At 35.2% G+C, this 16,863-nt stretch overlaps 1 protein-coding gene across 1 annotated transcript in view; it reads left to right on the top strand.

Annotated features, from left to right (window-relative positions):
• FSD1L (fibronectin type III and SPRY domain containing 1 like) overlaps positions 1 to 16,863 on the top strand; it is a 65,514-nt gene that overhangs the window by 31,527 nt on the left and 17,124 nt on the right. The window contains exons 6-9 of the mRNA XM_061201077.1: positions 6,089 to 6,210; positions 10,738 to 10,947; positions 12,152 to 12,250; positions 16,645 to 16,774. Coding sequence (XP_061057060.1) covers positions 6,089 to 6,210; positions 10,738 to 10,947; positions 12,152 to 12,250; positions 16,645 to 16,774 — 561 coding nt within the window. The remainder of the gene's footprint in view (positions 1 to 6,088; positions 6,211 to 10,737; positions 10,948 to 12,151; positions 12,251 to 16,644; positions 16,775 to 16,863) is intronic.

The raw sequence follows: 16,863 nt of genomic DNA, 5'->3' as shown, positions 1-16,863 counted from the left end.
CTCTCCTTTTTTGCTCCCTCCTGCAGCTGGCGCAGCCCTAATAAAGCCTTGCCTGAATTTCTTGTCTGGCCTCTAGTCAATTTCTATTGATCGCGGGGGGGTGGGGGGTGGGGGGGGTGGGGGGGGGGTGGAAGGCCAAGAACCCTGGTCGGTATCACAACCACCACAACAAAAGCCAGCCTGATGATAACTCGTTATGTTTGTGATCTGTGTCTCAGATGTACTACTTGGACTCAACCTACTGGACCTACTGGGTCAATAAAGTCCTTAAAAACCACACACACAAAAAAAGAGCTATTGCTCTCCTACTTCACTGCTCTCCTGTTTAACACCTTTGTATTCTCATTCCATCTTGTTCCTGGTGCCATCTCTATTTCTAATGCCACTACTGTCTAGTTTGTGGGAGGAGAAAATTAAAGAAAATGATGATAGACTTTGCCTTAAAGGTCTTTACCATTGGTAGAGCCAGGATTAACACAGGTAATTTAGTACTTGCTGTAATGAATATACAAAAGGGCTAAAAGAGCTGTTGGCAATTTTGGATTGGGTTATCACAGAAGGGATGGTTTTGATCTGCTTCGCTAGTCACTAAGCATTGACTGTAGTGAAATTATCACTTAAGCTTTCTTCATTTGAGGAAAATGAAATTCTCTGAAAGGCACAGCTCTTCAAAGCACCACGCTTGAGTCCTAGATTAAATTATTCATCAGATAATTCACAAAATTACTCTGTATGTATTATGTGAAAACCAGTGTTGCTATTGTTAATCTTGGCTGAAGACTTCAACTCTTGTGTTTTTCTAGTGGCCTTTTATTTGACTAGAGGCAAGATTCACATGGCAGTCATAGCATTCTTAGCACAAATATTAATTTTTCTATTTTTTGCATATTTTATTTTTTAAATTAATTTTTATTGGAATATAGTTGATTTACAATGTTGTGTTAGTTTCTGCTGTACAGCAGAGTGAATCAGTTATACATATACATACATCCACTCTTTTTTAGGTTCTATTCCCATGTAGGTCATTACAGAGTATTGAGTAGAGTTCCCTGTGCTATACAGTGTTTTTCGTATATTTTATATCAGGGAGTGTTTAAAGACTTGGATCATTCTTATAAATCCTGGATGTAGAAAGGAGATTATGAGAGTTTGAAAGTGAAAAGTATTGGCTGTATGAGGAATGGATGCTAGGTAGGTCAGTTTTCTGGATAAGGTATATGTGGGTTATGTGTGCTGGAATTTGCTATAAGTAATCCATCTTCCACCCTGGCTAGAGTATTCTTCTGTTTAGCCACCTACTGCACAAAATCCTGCTCTGGTCCGTGATTTTCTGGATTAGAAGTCACTTCCTAATCAGGCTTTGGGCCGTCCAAAGACTTTGAGAGAAACCTTGCAGTTATTTTCTCTTTGCAAAAATAAAACTAGGAGGAAGAGATCCTTGTGTTCAGCTTGTACTATTAGAAATGAACCTAATGGTACATATATACGATGGAATATTACTCAGCCATAAAAAGGAGTGAAATCTGGTCATTTGTATAGATGTGGCTGGACCTAGAGTCTTTCATACAGAGTGAAGTAAGTCAGAGAAAAACAAATATCGTGTATTAACGCATATATGTGGAATCTAGAAAAATGGTAATATGAACCTCTTTGCAGGGCAGGAAGAGAAACGCAGACGTGGAGAATGGACGCGTGGACACAGGGGTGACGGGTAGGGTGGGATGAATTGGGAGATTAGGTTTCACATAAATACACTACCATCTGTAAAATAGATAGCAGGTGGGAACTTGCTATAAAGCACAAGGAGCTCAGCTTGGTGCTCTGTGATGACCTAGACGGGTGGGATGGTCGGGCGAGGGGAGTCCGAGAGGGAGGGGATGTATGTATACATACAGCTGATTCACTTCATTGTACGGCAGAAACTAACACAACATTGTGAAGCAGTTATACTCCAGTAAAAAAAAATGGGCAAGGTGAATTAAAACATTCCTAACCACATGGATCCTGTAATGTAGAGAATTATCTGTGGATTTTAGATTGTTAGTTTGGGCTTTGAGGCACAGTTGTCTAAATATATTCAGTTTAAAAATAAAAAATTCAGTCTTTTGGAAAATTATAGCATTGTACATCTAACTTGATTTATGGAGACTGAAATTTTCATTGTCTAGAAAATAAGTCATTATTCTTTTTTTAGGCTTTGATAGGCCTTTCTGATATATCTTTAGGGGATATAATTTTTCTTTGAGGCCATAGTGATATTTTTTCCCCCAGATTTATCTTGAAGAGTGTACATACTATGCTTTTATTTGTTGGGTTTTTTTTAATTGAAGTATAGTTGATTTACAATGTTGTGTTAATTTCTGCTGTACGGCAAAGTAATTCCGGTATACATAGATGTATACATTTTTAAATATTATTTTCCATTATGGTTTATCACAGGAGAGGCCATAATGGTTAAATCAAGTTTTACAGATAAAGTTTCAGGTTTAAATTCCTTAAAATACTTTCAGATATTTTTCTCAGCAGTTCTCAACAAACTTTTAAATCATCAGGTTTCGAAGCAACCAAGTAAGTTCAAACCTGTTCATTGATTCAGTGGGCATTTACCAAGTACCTATCTGAATATAGCTCTTTAAGAAGTCTTTAAATCAAAAGATACTTGGGACTGTCAAGAACAACATATGTAAGATTTAGCCTTTGTTCCTAACTTCTTATTAATGTAATCTGAAATTTTATTATTGAGAACCAAGAGCTTAAAGTAATAATGTGTGAAATGCTCAGCGTTATACTTGGCATTCAGTTAAGTGTGAGTTCCCTTCTCCATAAATTGTTTTTTAGTATAGCACTTCCTTTTTTTTTTTTTAAATTAAAGTGGTGTTGATTTACAATGTTGTGTTAATTTCTTTTTTTTTTTTTTATTAGTCATCAATTTTATACACATCAATGTATACATGTCAATCCCAATCGCCCAATTCAGCACACCACTATCCCCACCCCACCGCAGTTTTCCCCCCTTGGTGTCCATATGTCTGTTCTCTACATCTGTGTCTCAACTTCTGCCCTGCAAACCGGCTCATCTGTACCATTTTTCTAGGTTCCACATACATGCGTTAATATACAATATTTGTTTTTCTCTTTCTGACTTACTTCACTCTGTATGACAGTCTCTAGATCCATCCACGTCTCAACAAATGACTCAATTTCCTTCCTTTTTATGGCTGAGTAATATTCCATTGTATATATGTACCACAACTTCTTTATCCATTCGTCTGTTGATGGGCATTTAGGTTGCTTCCATGACCTGGCTATTGTAAATAGTGCTGCAATGAACATTCGGGTGCATGTGTCTTTTTGAATTACGGTTTTCTCTGGGTATATGCCCAGTAGTGGGATTGCTGGGTCATATGGTAATTCTATTTTCAGTTTTTTAAGGAACCTCCATATTGTTCTCCATAGTGGCTGTATCAATTTACATTCCCACCAACAGTGCAAGAGGGTTCCCTTTTCTCCACACCCTCTCCAGCATTTGTTGTTTGTAGATTTTCTGATGATGCCCATTCTAATTGGTGTGAGGTGATACCTCATTGTAGTTTTGATTTGCATTTCTCTAATAATTAGTGATGTTGAGCATCTTTTCATGTGCTTCTTGGCCGTCTGTATGTCTTCTTTGGAGAAATGTCTATTTAGGTCTTCTGCCCATTTTTGGATTGGGGTGTTTGTTTCTTTAATATTGAGCTGAATGAGCTGTTTATATATTTTGGAGATTAATCCTTTGTCCGTTGATTCGTTTGCAAATATTTTCTCCCATTCTGAGGGTTGTCTTTTCGTCTTGTTTATGGTTTCCTTTGCTGTGCAAAAGCTTTGAAGTTTCATTAGGTCCCATTTATTTTTGTTTTTATTTCCATTACTCTAGGAGGTGGATCAAAAAAGATCTTGCTGTGATTTATGTCGAAGAGTGTTCTTCCTATGTTTTCCTCTAAGAGTTTTATAGTGTCCAGTCTTACATTTAGGTCTTTAATCCATTTTGAGTTTATTTTTGTGTATGGTGGTGTTGTGTTAATTTCTGCTGTACAGCAAAGTGATTCATTTATACATATATATATTCTTTTTTTATATTCTTTTCCATTATGGTTTATCACAGGATATTGAAGGTAGTTCCTGTGCTATACAGTAGGACCTTGTTGTTTATCCATTCTATTGATATATATAATAGTTTGTATCTGCTAACCCCGAATTCCCACTCCATCCCTCCACAACCCCTTCTCCCCCTTGACAACCACAAGTCTGTTCTCTCTGTGTGTCTATTTCTGTTTTGTAGGTAAGTTCATTTGTGTCATATTTTAGATTCCACATATAAGTGATATCATATGGTATTTTTTTCTCTCTGACTTACTTCGCTTAGTATGATAATCTCTAGTTCCATCCATGTTGCTGCAAATGGCATTATTTCGTTCTTTTTTTATGTCTGAGTAGTATTCCATTGCATATATGTACCATATCGTCTTTATCCTTTCATTTGTCAACGGACATTTAGGTTGTTTCCAAGACTTGGCTATTGTGAATAGTGCTGCCATGAATATAGAGATGCACGTATCTTTTTGAATTATAGTTTTGTCCAGATACATGCCCAGGAGCAAAATTGCTGAATCATATGGCAACTCTATTTTTAGTTTTTTGAGGAACCTCTATACTGTTCTCCATAGTGGCTGCACCAATTTACATTCACACCAGCAGTGTAGGAGGGTTCCCTTTTCTCCACACCCTCTCCAGCACTTGTTATTTGTAGACTTTTAATGATGGCTATTCTGACCAGTGTGAGGTGGTGCCTCATTGTAGTTTTGATTTGCATTTCTCTAATAATTAGCGATGATGAGCGTTTTTTCATAGCACTTTCTTCTTGATAAATTGATCAGCTGTTGTTCACTCTTTGTTACTACTAAAGTGACTACTTTCCTAGTTTTAAGATGAAAGAAAATGACTGAATACAGGAACAGTGTGACATTTTTCATCCCCAAGTAACTGAATACAGCAACATGTTTGATACCTTTCATACCATTGATCTTTAGGGTAGTTTGGTAGATCTGAATGACTAGGCCTGGTATTCCCTTTGTTCCTGCGGCTCTATTTACTTCCTCTGCCAAATTCTGTACTAGGAGGACAACATTCATGAATAGCATCTTCGTGTCATTCTTTGACCAAAGATAATAAGGAGAGTTACTCTGTGATACATGTGGAAATCTACTGTAATATGAAAAATTGAAATTTGAGATAAAATAACAAATGAATAGAATATGAGAATTTCTTTTAATCTCTAGTTTTAATTGACAGACAGTTTCCCCCTGCTTTGGGTAAAATGATGTCTGGTATGGCTTCTTTCTTTTTTTGTTTTGTATACCACATTCATCTAAAATATATTTATTGAGTTTCTATTATTTCCATGGCATATGGTTTCACAGGGCTGTTTTTTCTTGTCTCCTTCCATTCAGCTGATGTTGATACATCAGAGTGATACCTACTAGCATGGTATTCAAAATTGTAATTTTACTTCTCTCCTTTCTCATCCATGGCCTATAGCAGCTACCAAGCTATGCAGTATTTGGTCAGTGTACCTCTACTTTTATTTAAGGACACATGGAATAGCTGTGACAACTAGGCAGAATGTTTGAATCAGGGTATATTTACAGTTCATTATTTGGCATATGAAAAGGAGTGAGGCTGGCATCAGGAAATCAGATTGAGTGTACAGAGGTTCAGATGACTGTTGGGTCTGTTAAAGATGATTTATCTTGGATACTTGTCTCTTGAGTTATTTGTAATTTTATGCAATTTTATAAAACTGGCTGGAGGAAAGTTCTTTAAAGGTTATCTTAAATGTCTTTAAATTTTAAAATATTTTACAGTTTTTTATTAAGTTAATTTTCAAAAGATCTAAAAGCAAATTTCTATTTAGTTTTGTTACCTTTGTTAATAGCTTCTGAAATCACTAGAGCGAAGTAAGTTCTATCTGTTCGTTTTATAAGTTAAATAGGATGCGATACTTCCCATTCTTTTATTTTTAAAAGAATGTTTATGTTTGTGTTTTCTGTAGAGTGACAATGGCTTCAGCTTTTCGCCTTTCTTTGAAACCAAAGGTCAGTGACAACATGACTCATTTAATGGTGGATTTTTCTCAGGAAAGACAGATATTGCAAACTTTGAAGTTTTTGCCAGGTAAGTTAGTACGTATGTTACATATGAAGTTATTTATAAAACCTTTATTTTCCTTCAAGATTTTTCTGTAATGAACATTAGAATGTAAATATTAAGGAAGTATAGTGTGATTTTTTTTTTTCTTCATTCAGCTAAGGAATAACTAAATTTGCTAGTCTTTATTTTTAGAGAATTATTTTACTGATAGTAAAGATTCCATTTTAAGAATCCCAGAAAGGGATACCTTTTGTTGCTAGTTTGGCAGAGAGAAGCAGTATGCCATGGTGGTTCACAGTGAGTCGTGGGGCCAGACTTCTAGATTTGCATCCTGGCTACCACTTACTTGCTGTGTAGCCTTAACAAGTTATTTTAACTCTCCCTCATTTTCTTCATCTTTAAAATGTGATGTTATCCTTCTGGGGTTTTTATAAGGATTAAATGAATTGAGACCTCTAAAGCACTCGAAATAGTACCTGGCACATAGTTAACACGCAGTGAATGTTAACGGTTGTTATTACCATTATTGTGGTGGTTGCTGGTTCAGATGGAATTTTACTTCCAGTAATAATGTGTTAGCATTGGTTTAGTAGAGTATTAGTATGAGGGTATTCCAGCAGTCAGAACCATTTGAAATTGAGTCCCCAGTTATTGTCCACAGGTGTGAAAGAGCCAGGTAAGGACCTTTCGGTCATTATTCTCTTTTTACTAACATCAAGTAATGTGGTTAAGTTGATAGCTAAAACAGTTTGGACTTGGTGATTTGGGGGATCAGGAAATCTCTTGAAAGCGAAGTGTTTTACTTACAGGCTTATGGTTTTTGGAGGTTAGCTGTTTTTGAGTAGAGAATGTTGATCATACGAAACCATTCTTTTCTTCTCTGAAGATTTGGTCCAGGACTTTAGAATATGATTGGAAAGACAAAGTTAGTAGTCATGAAACTATAATGGAACTAGTAATGGTAGTACAAGTGAAGTATTAACTTGTGTGGTATAGATCAGAAGTTCTAGAGGAGTTTAGAGAAGGAAAAGATGAGAGAAGGAATCATAGTTGTAGAGGAAGGAAGTATACATACTTGTCAGTGGATACCTGTCTGTAAATTGGCCTTTCAGAATTCCTAACCATTATATTTTCTTTCACACTACTAAATTCAGAAGGAGAGTCAGGAGTGGTAGATTGTGAATATACACATGAGTAGTAGTAGTTTGATTTAAAAAAAAAAAAAACTACTAAAAAAGTAGTCCTCTCACCATTACTTTCCTTCTCTTGGATTTTCAGTGATGGCTTAACAAACCAAGGCCATGTCTGCCGTACAGTCAAGTAGATTGCATGCACAGTTAGGATTTCCTCTTTTGCAAACTGTTAGGACAGTCTGAAGGAATGAGGTATAATGAAAAGCAAGAAATCCTTTTGTGGAGGAGTTTCATCCTGAAGGAAGGTATAATAGGTTGTTAAAATTATGAAAGGTGAATTCATATTACTAATTTTTTGTATTCTGCTATAGCATAAAAATTTCCTATAAGATCCAATCAGATTAACTTAAAAATGAATACCTTCATCCCTTAATAATTCCTTCTGTAAACACTGCAAAAATCAACTCTATACTGAATTATGTATAGTAATGAGTTTTGGACTTATCTGAGTCTGAAAATAGTAAGTGATGATGATGGATGATAATAATTACAGTCATTTTCTTCTGCTCTAAGCCATTATTTATACATTGAAACTTAGAGTTTATATCCTTTCTGAGCCTTTGCAGCCAAGAAGAGAAACATGTTTGTGGCAGTGTTTATGTCAATTGTCCTTTTACATTCACATGCAGAGAAAAACATTAGCAGAATTCTTACACCAATGTCCACACAATTTAACTGTTGCTTTATGGAAGTTGCTGTGAATTGCTTTCCATTCTCATTTCTAAAGAGAGTTCTGCCTTTCCTAATATTTTTATATTACAAGTTTACGAACATTCATCTTCCCCTGAACTTTTATCCCACATTTGTTGAAACTCTTCTCTTACTTCTGTTTAGAATATTGGGTGAACTTCCTACATATCAGATCCAAGTCACTCTTAATTTGACCTACCACTCTTTTTTTAAAATTTAATTTTTATTTTATATTGGGGTATGGTTGATTTACAATGTTGTGTTAGTTTCAGGTGTAAAGCAAAGTGATTCAGTTATCCATACGCATATATCCATTTTTTCAGATTCTTTTCCCATATAGGTTATTATAGAATATTTAACATACCACTCTTAAATTATCTAAATTTTCTTTTTCCCTCCCAAGTTTGCTTTCTTCGGGGGCCATTATTCACAAGAAAGAAGAATCTTCTTGCCAGTACATTCTTACTGGAATGGTAGCTGAATTTGGGAGATAGATAGTGGGGAGTTAGCTGGACCCACTTACAAATTAAGTGATTCTCCGTGTATACAAGCCTCTTGAGACATTCAGTACAGGTTTTAACTCAGCAAAACTATAAAATTACTACATGCCATAGGCCGTTACATTTCCTCACATGTAGGCACTGCACAGCATATTAAATTTATGAATGCCTCTATCTCTTCCCATAGCAATGAATAGTAGTCTGTATTGCTTATGTTCCGGTAACAAGAGACTAACATCTGTAATGTATTATAGGGACGAAACCCCTACAGACAGATGAAGGAAATTAATCATAATGAGAAATGATAAATATTTCTTTGTCTGTTGTCTTACTGATAAGATATATCAGATTCCAAGTATTTATTGTACAATTACACACATGCAGTAGTTCAACTTTGAAGACTGTAGCTAATGGAGATCAATTGTCCCACCTCTCTCCTTTCCTCCCTTTCTTACTAGTTAGGCTTGAAGATTTAAAATGTATATCAAATTCCTTTCATCTTGGTCTTGATTATTGTATCTAAGATATTTGGTTTACTTTGTTATTTGTTAGGTCTCACATTGCTTTGAATTTTCATGTATAGAATTCCTTTGTTGTTATTGTTATAGTTTTTTGCAAAATTAATACTTTGTTTTTTAGAACAAGTTTAGGTTTATGGAAAATTGAACAGGTAATACAGAGAGTTACCATATACTTCCCCTCCTCCCCCACATACAGTTTCCGCAGTTATTAATGTCTTGCATTAGTGTAGTACTTTTGTAGTAATTGATAAATTATTATTAGCTAAAGTCCACAGTTTACATTAGGGTTCACTCTGTGTTATACAGTTCTACGGCTTTTGATAAATGTATCATGTCATGTATCCACCACTACCGTATCATACAGAATAGTTTCACTGCCCTAAAATTCCCTTGTACTCTGCCTGTTCATCCCTTGTATCCTGCAGCCTTGCTATAAGCTTGTTAGTTCCAGGAGTTTTTCTGTTGATTCTTTGAGATTTTCTACATAGACAATCATGTCATCAGCAAACAAAGACAGTTTTATTTCTTCCTTCCTAATTTGTATATGTTTTACTTCTTTTCCTTGTCTTATAGCATTTAGCTAGAACTTCCAGTACAGTGTTGAGTAGGAGTGGAGAGAGGGGATGTCATTGCCTTAGGAGAAAAGTATCTACTTTCTCAACATTGATGTTAACTGTAGGTTTTTTGGTAGATGTTCTTTATCAAGTAAAGTTCCCTAGTTTACTGAGAGCTTTTGTCATGAGTGAATGTTGGATTTTGTAAAATATTTTTTCCTCCATCTATTGATATGATCATGTAATTTTTCTTCTGATCATCTGATTTTTCTTCTACTGATGTGATAGTTTACATTAACTAGTTTAGAATGTTGAACCAACCTTACATACTTGGAGTAAATCTTTTAAAACTTTTTTTAGCAACAAAAGATTTAAATACAGTACTTGCAGTTTCACACATTTCAGACACATCTGTATCACTGGAGGACCACATTCTCCAGTTAGCCTGCTATTTAAATGGAACATCTGTTAATGTTGAGGAGCTATGGAAAACCTCTTTCATGGAAAAGAAATTGACTAATGTTCATTCATGTTAATTGTGATTCATTTACCTCAGTTTGTTTTAATGAATCATAGAACTCTTTGGAGAAACATTTAAAAATTCTTAAATATTTTGTGGGATTGCGGAGTTCATTTTTGTTCAGTGTTGAGAAATTACAGTTATTTTATAAACTAGGTTTTTTAAATACATTGAAAATACCTTGAATTATTTTAATCTTTGGATTCAAAGCAAGTTATTTTATTTTGTCAATAGTGATTTAATTTATATTCTCCAGCTGTTTGAAATAGCAGATTAAAAACGTGTTGAGCAGTAACAAGTCATTCTTGATTCTTTATTCTTAGCATGTTTGAATTGCTTTTTGCTAACTAGGGTTTTAATATACTTTGAATAAGTCTATGAAAAACTTTGAAATATGAATTTTAAAACAGAGCTATGAAAAATGGTTGTTTTGCATTTATAAGGTATCCCTTCTCTTAGCCTGATTCAATTGAACAGTTTAAAAGCGACATGAAAAGCGTAATTTGAACGACAAACATAAATACTGGATTAGTACTATAGTGAGAAACGAGCTTTTTTTTTTTTTTCCTTCAGTCCCCAAAGCTCCAGAGATAGATCCAGTAGAGTGTTTGGTGGCTGACAATTCTGTAACAGTAGCTTGGAGAATGCCAGAAGAAGATAATAAGATTGATCATTTTATACTGGAATATAGGAAAACTAATTTTGATGGACTTCCACGTGTAAAGGATGAGCGATGCTGGGAGATAATTGATAATATTAAGGGTACTGAATATACACTGTCAGGTAAGATGACTGCATTTCATGAATCTCATTCTTGGAAGATAGATGTAATTGTGAAAAATATTTTGAATTACATTAAAAGATGAAGTTATTAAGTTTCTTTAGCCAAGCTGACTTTTTGTATATTTATCATGGAAATGAATTTCTCTTAAAATATCAAGAAAACCTTCATTTTAATTACTTCTGGATATTTGCAATCTGGTAAAACAGTGTATTTAAAACAAACATGAAGGGATGTTCTGGAAACTGTATTTCAGAGTGACATTTAATTTTTACCTTGGTTTTCTAACAGTAAAAAAAGCTGTCAATTTTCTAGGTGTATACACTACCCCGCATTTCAGTGATACTGTAAAGACTTGCCTTTACCCTTTTTTGATAACCTTCACGATAATACTTAAAGTTAAGCTATGACTTGGTATTAGAAATTTGTGTGTTGGCCTTTTGATAGTCTTTAAAAACATATCTCCATGTATAGGGGACTTTGGGTATTTGAAATGGCCTAATGTTGCCTGAGTTGTTCAATATTTGTTTTATGTGAGCAGTAACATTAGTAACGTTACCATTACTGAGCACTTACCATTTGTCAGGAGCTGGGCTGAAGTGTATTACACAGTACATCTCATTTAATCAGTCCAATACATCTCATTTAGTCTTTACGGTGAAGAGGTTGGTTTTCTCTTTTCTATTTTAACAGATACAAAACTGTGGCTCCGTCAAGTTGTTGAAGGTCCCATAGCTAGTAATTTTTGTATTGAGATTTTAATCTAGACCTGACTGACTTCAAAGTTTTGCTATTAATCCTTATGCTTCACTTTCTCTTTAAATTCATTTTTCACGTATGAAACAATATGTCATAAATATAAAAATTCTATAGTGTCTACTTTCCAGAAATTGAATATGTTATTGTAAACTGTAGTGTCTCTCCATGAATGAAACCTTACTTATAATGAGGCTTGAGAGTATCTTTTTATTGCTAGGTTTAAAAAGCCCAGTGATAAACTGTATAATTTATTTTGAAGAAAATAATAGATAAATCATGATTTCTCTTATTTCAGGCATTATCACCCTTTTAACATAAATTTGTACCCTTCCTGAGTAAAAAGATAGTTCCAGGGAGGGAAAAATGTCTGTTTGAAGGTTCATACTCATACTTTTGGAGTAGATTCCTTTACTTTTCATATCTGAAAGCCATTTTTCATTTTTTCAGGCCTAAAGTTTGATTCAAAGTATATGAATTTCAGAGTGCGGGCTTGTAACAAGGCTGTGGCTGGAGAGTATTCTGATCCAGTGACTCTAGAGACCAAAGGTAAGATCAGTAGCTACTTGTACAGCATGAAACAGAACTTGACATCAGTAATTATTCCAGACTTCGTGACAGGAAACATTTCATGTATAGTTGCCTTCCTTCCCCACCTTGATCCACCCCCCCCCTTCCCCCCACCCACCCTGCAAAGGAATTCTCAACAGGAGGAATTTTAAGATGGGAAAATTAGGACTACAGTAGTGGTTTTCATTAGTTTTTCTTTTACCGTGGTTTCAGATGGGTAAAATAGACTGATGATGGTGTTATGTTCTCTCATGCACACTTACTTTACAAATTTCAGTCTAGTATAAATACATTCGCATGACTGAAGTTTGCCCAGAGTTTTCCCAGAGAATGGATTATGACTCAATAATGGGGAAGTACGTATTCAGTTTAGTTCAGGTTCTTTTTGTTTTCTAAAATCTTATTGTAGAAATTAACATTTATATATTTTATTAATGTTTACAAAGCTCACAAGTCTTCATTTGATCATTGAAACCATCTTGAGAGATCAGTAGAATAGATATTATTGATATCCATTTTTCAGGTGAAGAAAGTGAAGTTAAAGTCTGTTCCTAGAACTAGCTTGGAAAGTTGTGAATAAGAATCGATTTACAAGTTCTGTGCCAGCCCTTATTGTGGGCCTGGAATGTAAGTGCTTCTAGTCTCTGAGAACAGTTTGGATTTACTGTAGAATAACATATTTAAACACAGAAGATTTTTCAGGTATTTACCAATTTGAAGGCCACAGTGCTAGAGGTCTTTCCAGTTGTGAGGTGATAATTGACTCAGTTTACTTCCAGAATCAGATTCTACACATTGTTGTTAGATAGTTGGGCCTTAGAGTGTTCCACTGACCTCTGGTTCATACAGCATTTAAATAGGGTTTGAATGCCAGAAGTTTGATATGATTTGGAGGCTGATATAAAAATATCATATTAGAATAAAGCAAGATATGAGGTTCATAAGTTATTGACAAGACAAACTCATAATCAGAAAGATTAAAAGAAACAAAACTAAGTCAAAGTAATTTGGATTAGCAAATGTTTTTATTTGAGAACTACAGATAACTTAGCCAAGAAATGCAATTACTTAGAATTACTTGTTAACAAACTGAGATGATACTGTGGTTTCTTTAGAGATTTTTACCATTTCACAAATAGTCATATTTACAGGCAGATAATCCTTCCTACATAACTTGAACTGATTTTAGCCCTTGTCAGGTAAAATTGCATTATTATTAATATCCTCCCTCAAGAATATTATATGTTTTTTATTTCTTTTGTTCCTTCTCATTTACTTTTTATGTTTAGTGACCAAACTTGGGCCTAAATGTGGTGAATTATAGATTTCCATTCAAATTCCATAGATTCAGGAAAATGAATAACTGGCTTGTAGTTTCCTTGGAGCTGGGCTGTCTGCTCCTGTTAGCAATGTCTAGATTTTACCAGTCAAATTCTTGGTTTTAGGGTTTGTAGGGAAAGACTAAGTTGATTCTAGTCCTTTTGAGCAGTTCTCTCTGCGGGGTAAACCCCCTGGGGTTGGGTTAGACTGATACTAAATGCTGCGGCCCACTGAATCTTCTGGGACCTTCTGGGAGACTCAGAGTAAAATTATCTCTTTTTTTTTTTTTTTGGAATTCCTTTATTTTTTTAAAATTTATTTATTTATTTATTTTTGGCTGTGTTGGGTCTTCGTTTCTGTGCGAGGGCTTTCTCTAGTTGCGGCAAGCGGGGGCCACTCTTCATCGCGGTGCGCGGGCCTCTCACTATTGCGGCCTCTCTTGTTGCGGAGCACAAGCTCCAGACGCACAGGCTCAGTAGTTGTGGCTCACGGGCCTAGTTGCTCCGTGGCACGTGGGATCTTCCCAGACCAGGGCTCGAACCCGTGTCCCCTGCATTGGCAGGCAGATTCTCAACCACTGCGCCACCAGGGAAGCCCTAAAATTATCTCTTAAGAAACTATGGATCACAGGTTTTCTAGGGTTATTCCATACCACTGGAGTGGCCACTAATGACAACAGGAGCTCCAGAGAAAAGTCAGATTTTTAAAATGCTGTGTTAAACAGTTGTTTACTAATTTTTTGACTTGTTGCAGCCCTTTTTGACTAACCAGTAGAAATAAGTATATGAGCAAAGAACTGGAGGGAAAGGGAGAGAGATGGAGATTTAATAGTTGAGGCCTACCAAAACTTCATATCCTGCCACTTGTGGTGCTTGGTGTGGAAAATAGTGAACATTGTTAATATCTGTCTCTCCAATTGTATGTAACTCTATTTCTTCTGTTATTGGAATTGTCAAAAGTGATGAATAATATTTCTTATGAGCAGAATTTTTAAAGTACATTATCCCTTACTTCCTTGTAAAGATAAATGATGTGATATTAATCACCAATTACTTTCTAGCCTCAAATGTTAGTGTCTATGATATAATTTTACAGTGCCTAGAAAGCAGCCACCAACACAAACTAAACACATGAAACATATCTGTGTCTGTGTTCTGATTTTTTTGGTACTTTGTTTTCACACTTTTAACGATATGGAAACTAATATCTGGCTATATTACAGGGCTTATATGAGAGACAGGACTAAAATTTGAGACCTCACTTTTGAGGCCAGTCTTTTATTTGCTTTTAAACTGCATGGTATTATCCCTCTTACCTTAGAGAGCCTCTGTGATTTAGTTGAGGCCTCATAAAGGGACAGTGTCCAAAAAAGAAGAGATAAAAGGTTGCACCCCTGGGACTAGAACCCATGCTTTTCTGTTTGGGTGCTGTGGTATTTGATAAATCTGGTCTCAAGCGGCTTGGGGGTGATACCTGTTTTTGCCACCCTTGACTCTACTCATCTCTCCATCATCAAACACAGGGAATAGCTTTAGGATTTGTTTCTTCCCTTAGGATTTTAACAGGCAACTGAGAGTGATGGCACCTTAGAGTTATATCCAATTTTTCTTTCTCTCAAAAATGCAGATGCCCTCACATGTATTAACTAATAACTAATATAGAGGTTAACCCTGTTTTCTTAAGGCAGTTCATTCTTGGTAATACAGGGTCTCAGTTTTGCTTAATCCTAACTTTTTAGTAACCCACCTGTTGAGGAATTCTGTTTCCATTTTTACTGAAAAGCTGTATTATTTCGTCTTTCAGTAAGCTCTTATCTGTTTACATGCAGATTTTGAAAGCTATTAACTTTTTTGCATATAGTATGACATTTTCTAAAAGTGGTTATGGTCAGTAGATTTGTATTTAGAATATTTAAAATACACTGAGCAATGGGTCAGATGCATAGGTAAAATTAAAGTGCTCTTTTCGAAACAGTAGAGTATAAAAGGATTCTTGATTCACTAGATAAGCACTAGGTTCTCTATATGAATATTTTGTTGTTTGATGATGTATATTTCACAGACACACTGAAACCTTAGCTAAATCACGTATTATCCTTAAGTGAAATGGGGTATTGTAAAGGAATATTTCTTCAGTGAGTACTTACCAGAAATTTCAACTTTTGGAGGGAAGTATAACTAATAAGCAGATTTATTGGTAACTATGTAGTAGATAATACCTTGCTTAAGACCCAGTTTCTAGGAATTGCATATTAAATAGGAGGAACTGTGCATTACTCAGCTGTGAATCAATACATTTCAATGATTAACCCTCAGTATCCAAAGGGAGAAGGTAATACTGTGTTACACTGATTTCCTAAATTAGCAGTTCTGAGTAAGTCTTGTGAATAGTACAGATAGTTCCCCTGATGCCAAATAATTTGAAAAGCATAGTTTTGTTTTGGATTTTTAAAATTTGATTTCATTTAAGTAGCACCTCTCCCCAGTCTGTTCTTTGCCATGTATATCATCTTTAGCTCTATCAGATGGGTTAGTTCCCTTGCTTCTGCCATCATGGCCTGTTTCTCTGTGCTTGCCTTATTTTGAAACTACTAAGAGTTTAAATATGAAATTATTAAGTGTTAGAGCATAAGAGAAAATGTGTGTGTGCCAGGCTCTATAATTTTTTACACCACATCACTTTCTCCTCATCCTTAATTCTACCAGCTCCTCTTCCTATTTAGTCATAACAATCAGCTGATGCTCCAATAATAGGAAATTGAGGCTATTGATTCCAGCAGAAGGAATAGCAGAAAGACCAGTGGCCATGAAAGTACGTTGTATTTGGTTGGAGTACAGGGTAGATATATAGAGGAGAATAATGGGAAATACAGTAGGAATTAGTAGATTACGGCTTTATCGTTGTAGACTTTAAATTTTAGGATTAGGAATTGGAACTTTATTCTCTATATACAGTGTTAAATCCATTGAGTAGGAAAACAATGTGATGATGGTTGTGCTTCAGAAACTAGAGATATGCTACGTTTAAAAAAATTGAAATATTGTTTTGGTTAGCACTTAACTTCAGTTTGGATAACTCATCCTCCCATTTGAACCTGAGAGTTGAAGATACCTGTGTAGAGTGGGATCCTACTGGAGGAAAAGGTCAAGAAAGTAAAATTAAAGGAAAAGAGAACAAGGGCAGGTAAGCTAGTTTATTAAATCTATTATCTGAATAAAATGCTTGTACATTGATTCTTACTTGACAATAACTTAAAATGAAATTCTTGGGAA

Source organism: Eubalaena glacialis, chromosome 9, assembly GCF_028564815.1.
Source record: "Eubalaena glacialis isolate mEubGla1 chromosome 9, mEubGla1.1.hap2.+ XY, whole genome shotgun sequence".
NCBI classification, from domain to species: domain Eukaryota; kingdom Metazoa; phylum Chordata; class Mammalia; order Artiodactyla; family Balaenidae; genus Eubalaena; species Eubalaena glacialis.
Note: the sequence above shows the minus strand (reverse complement) of the source record. Positions and strands in the feature narration are given on the sequence as shown.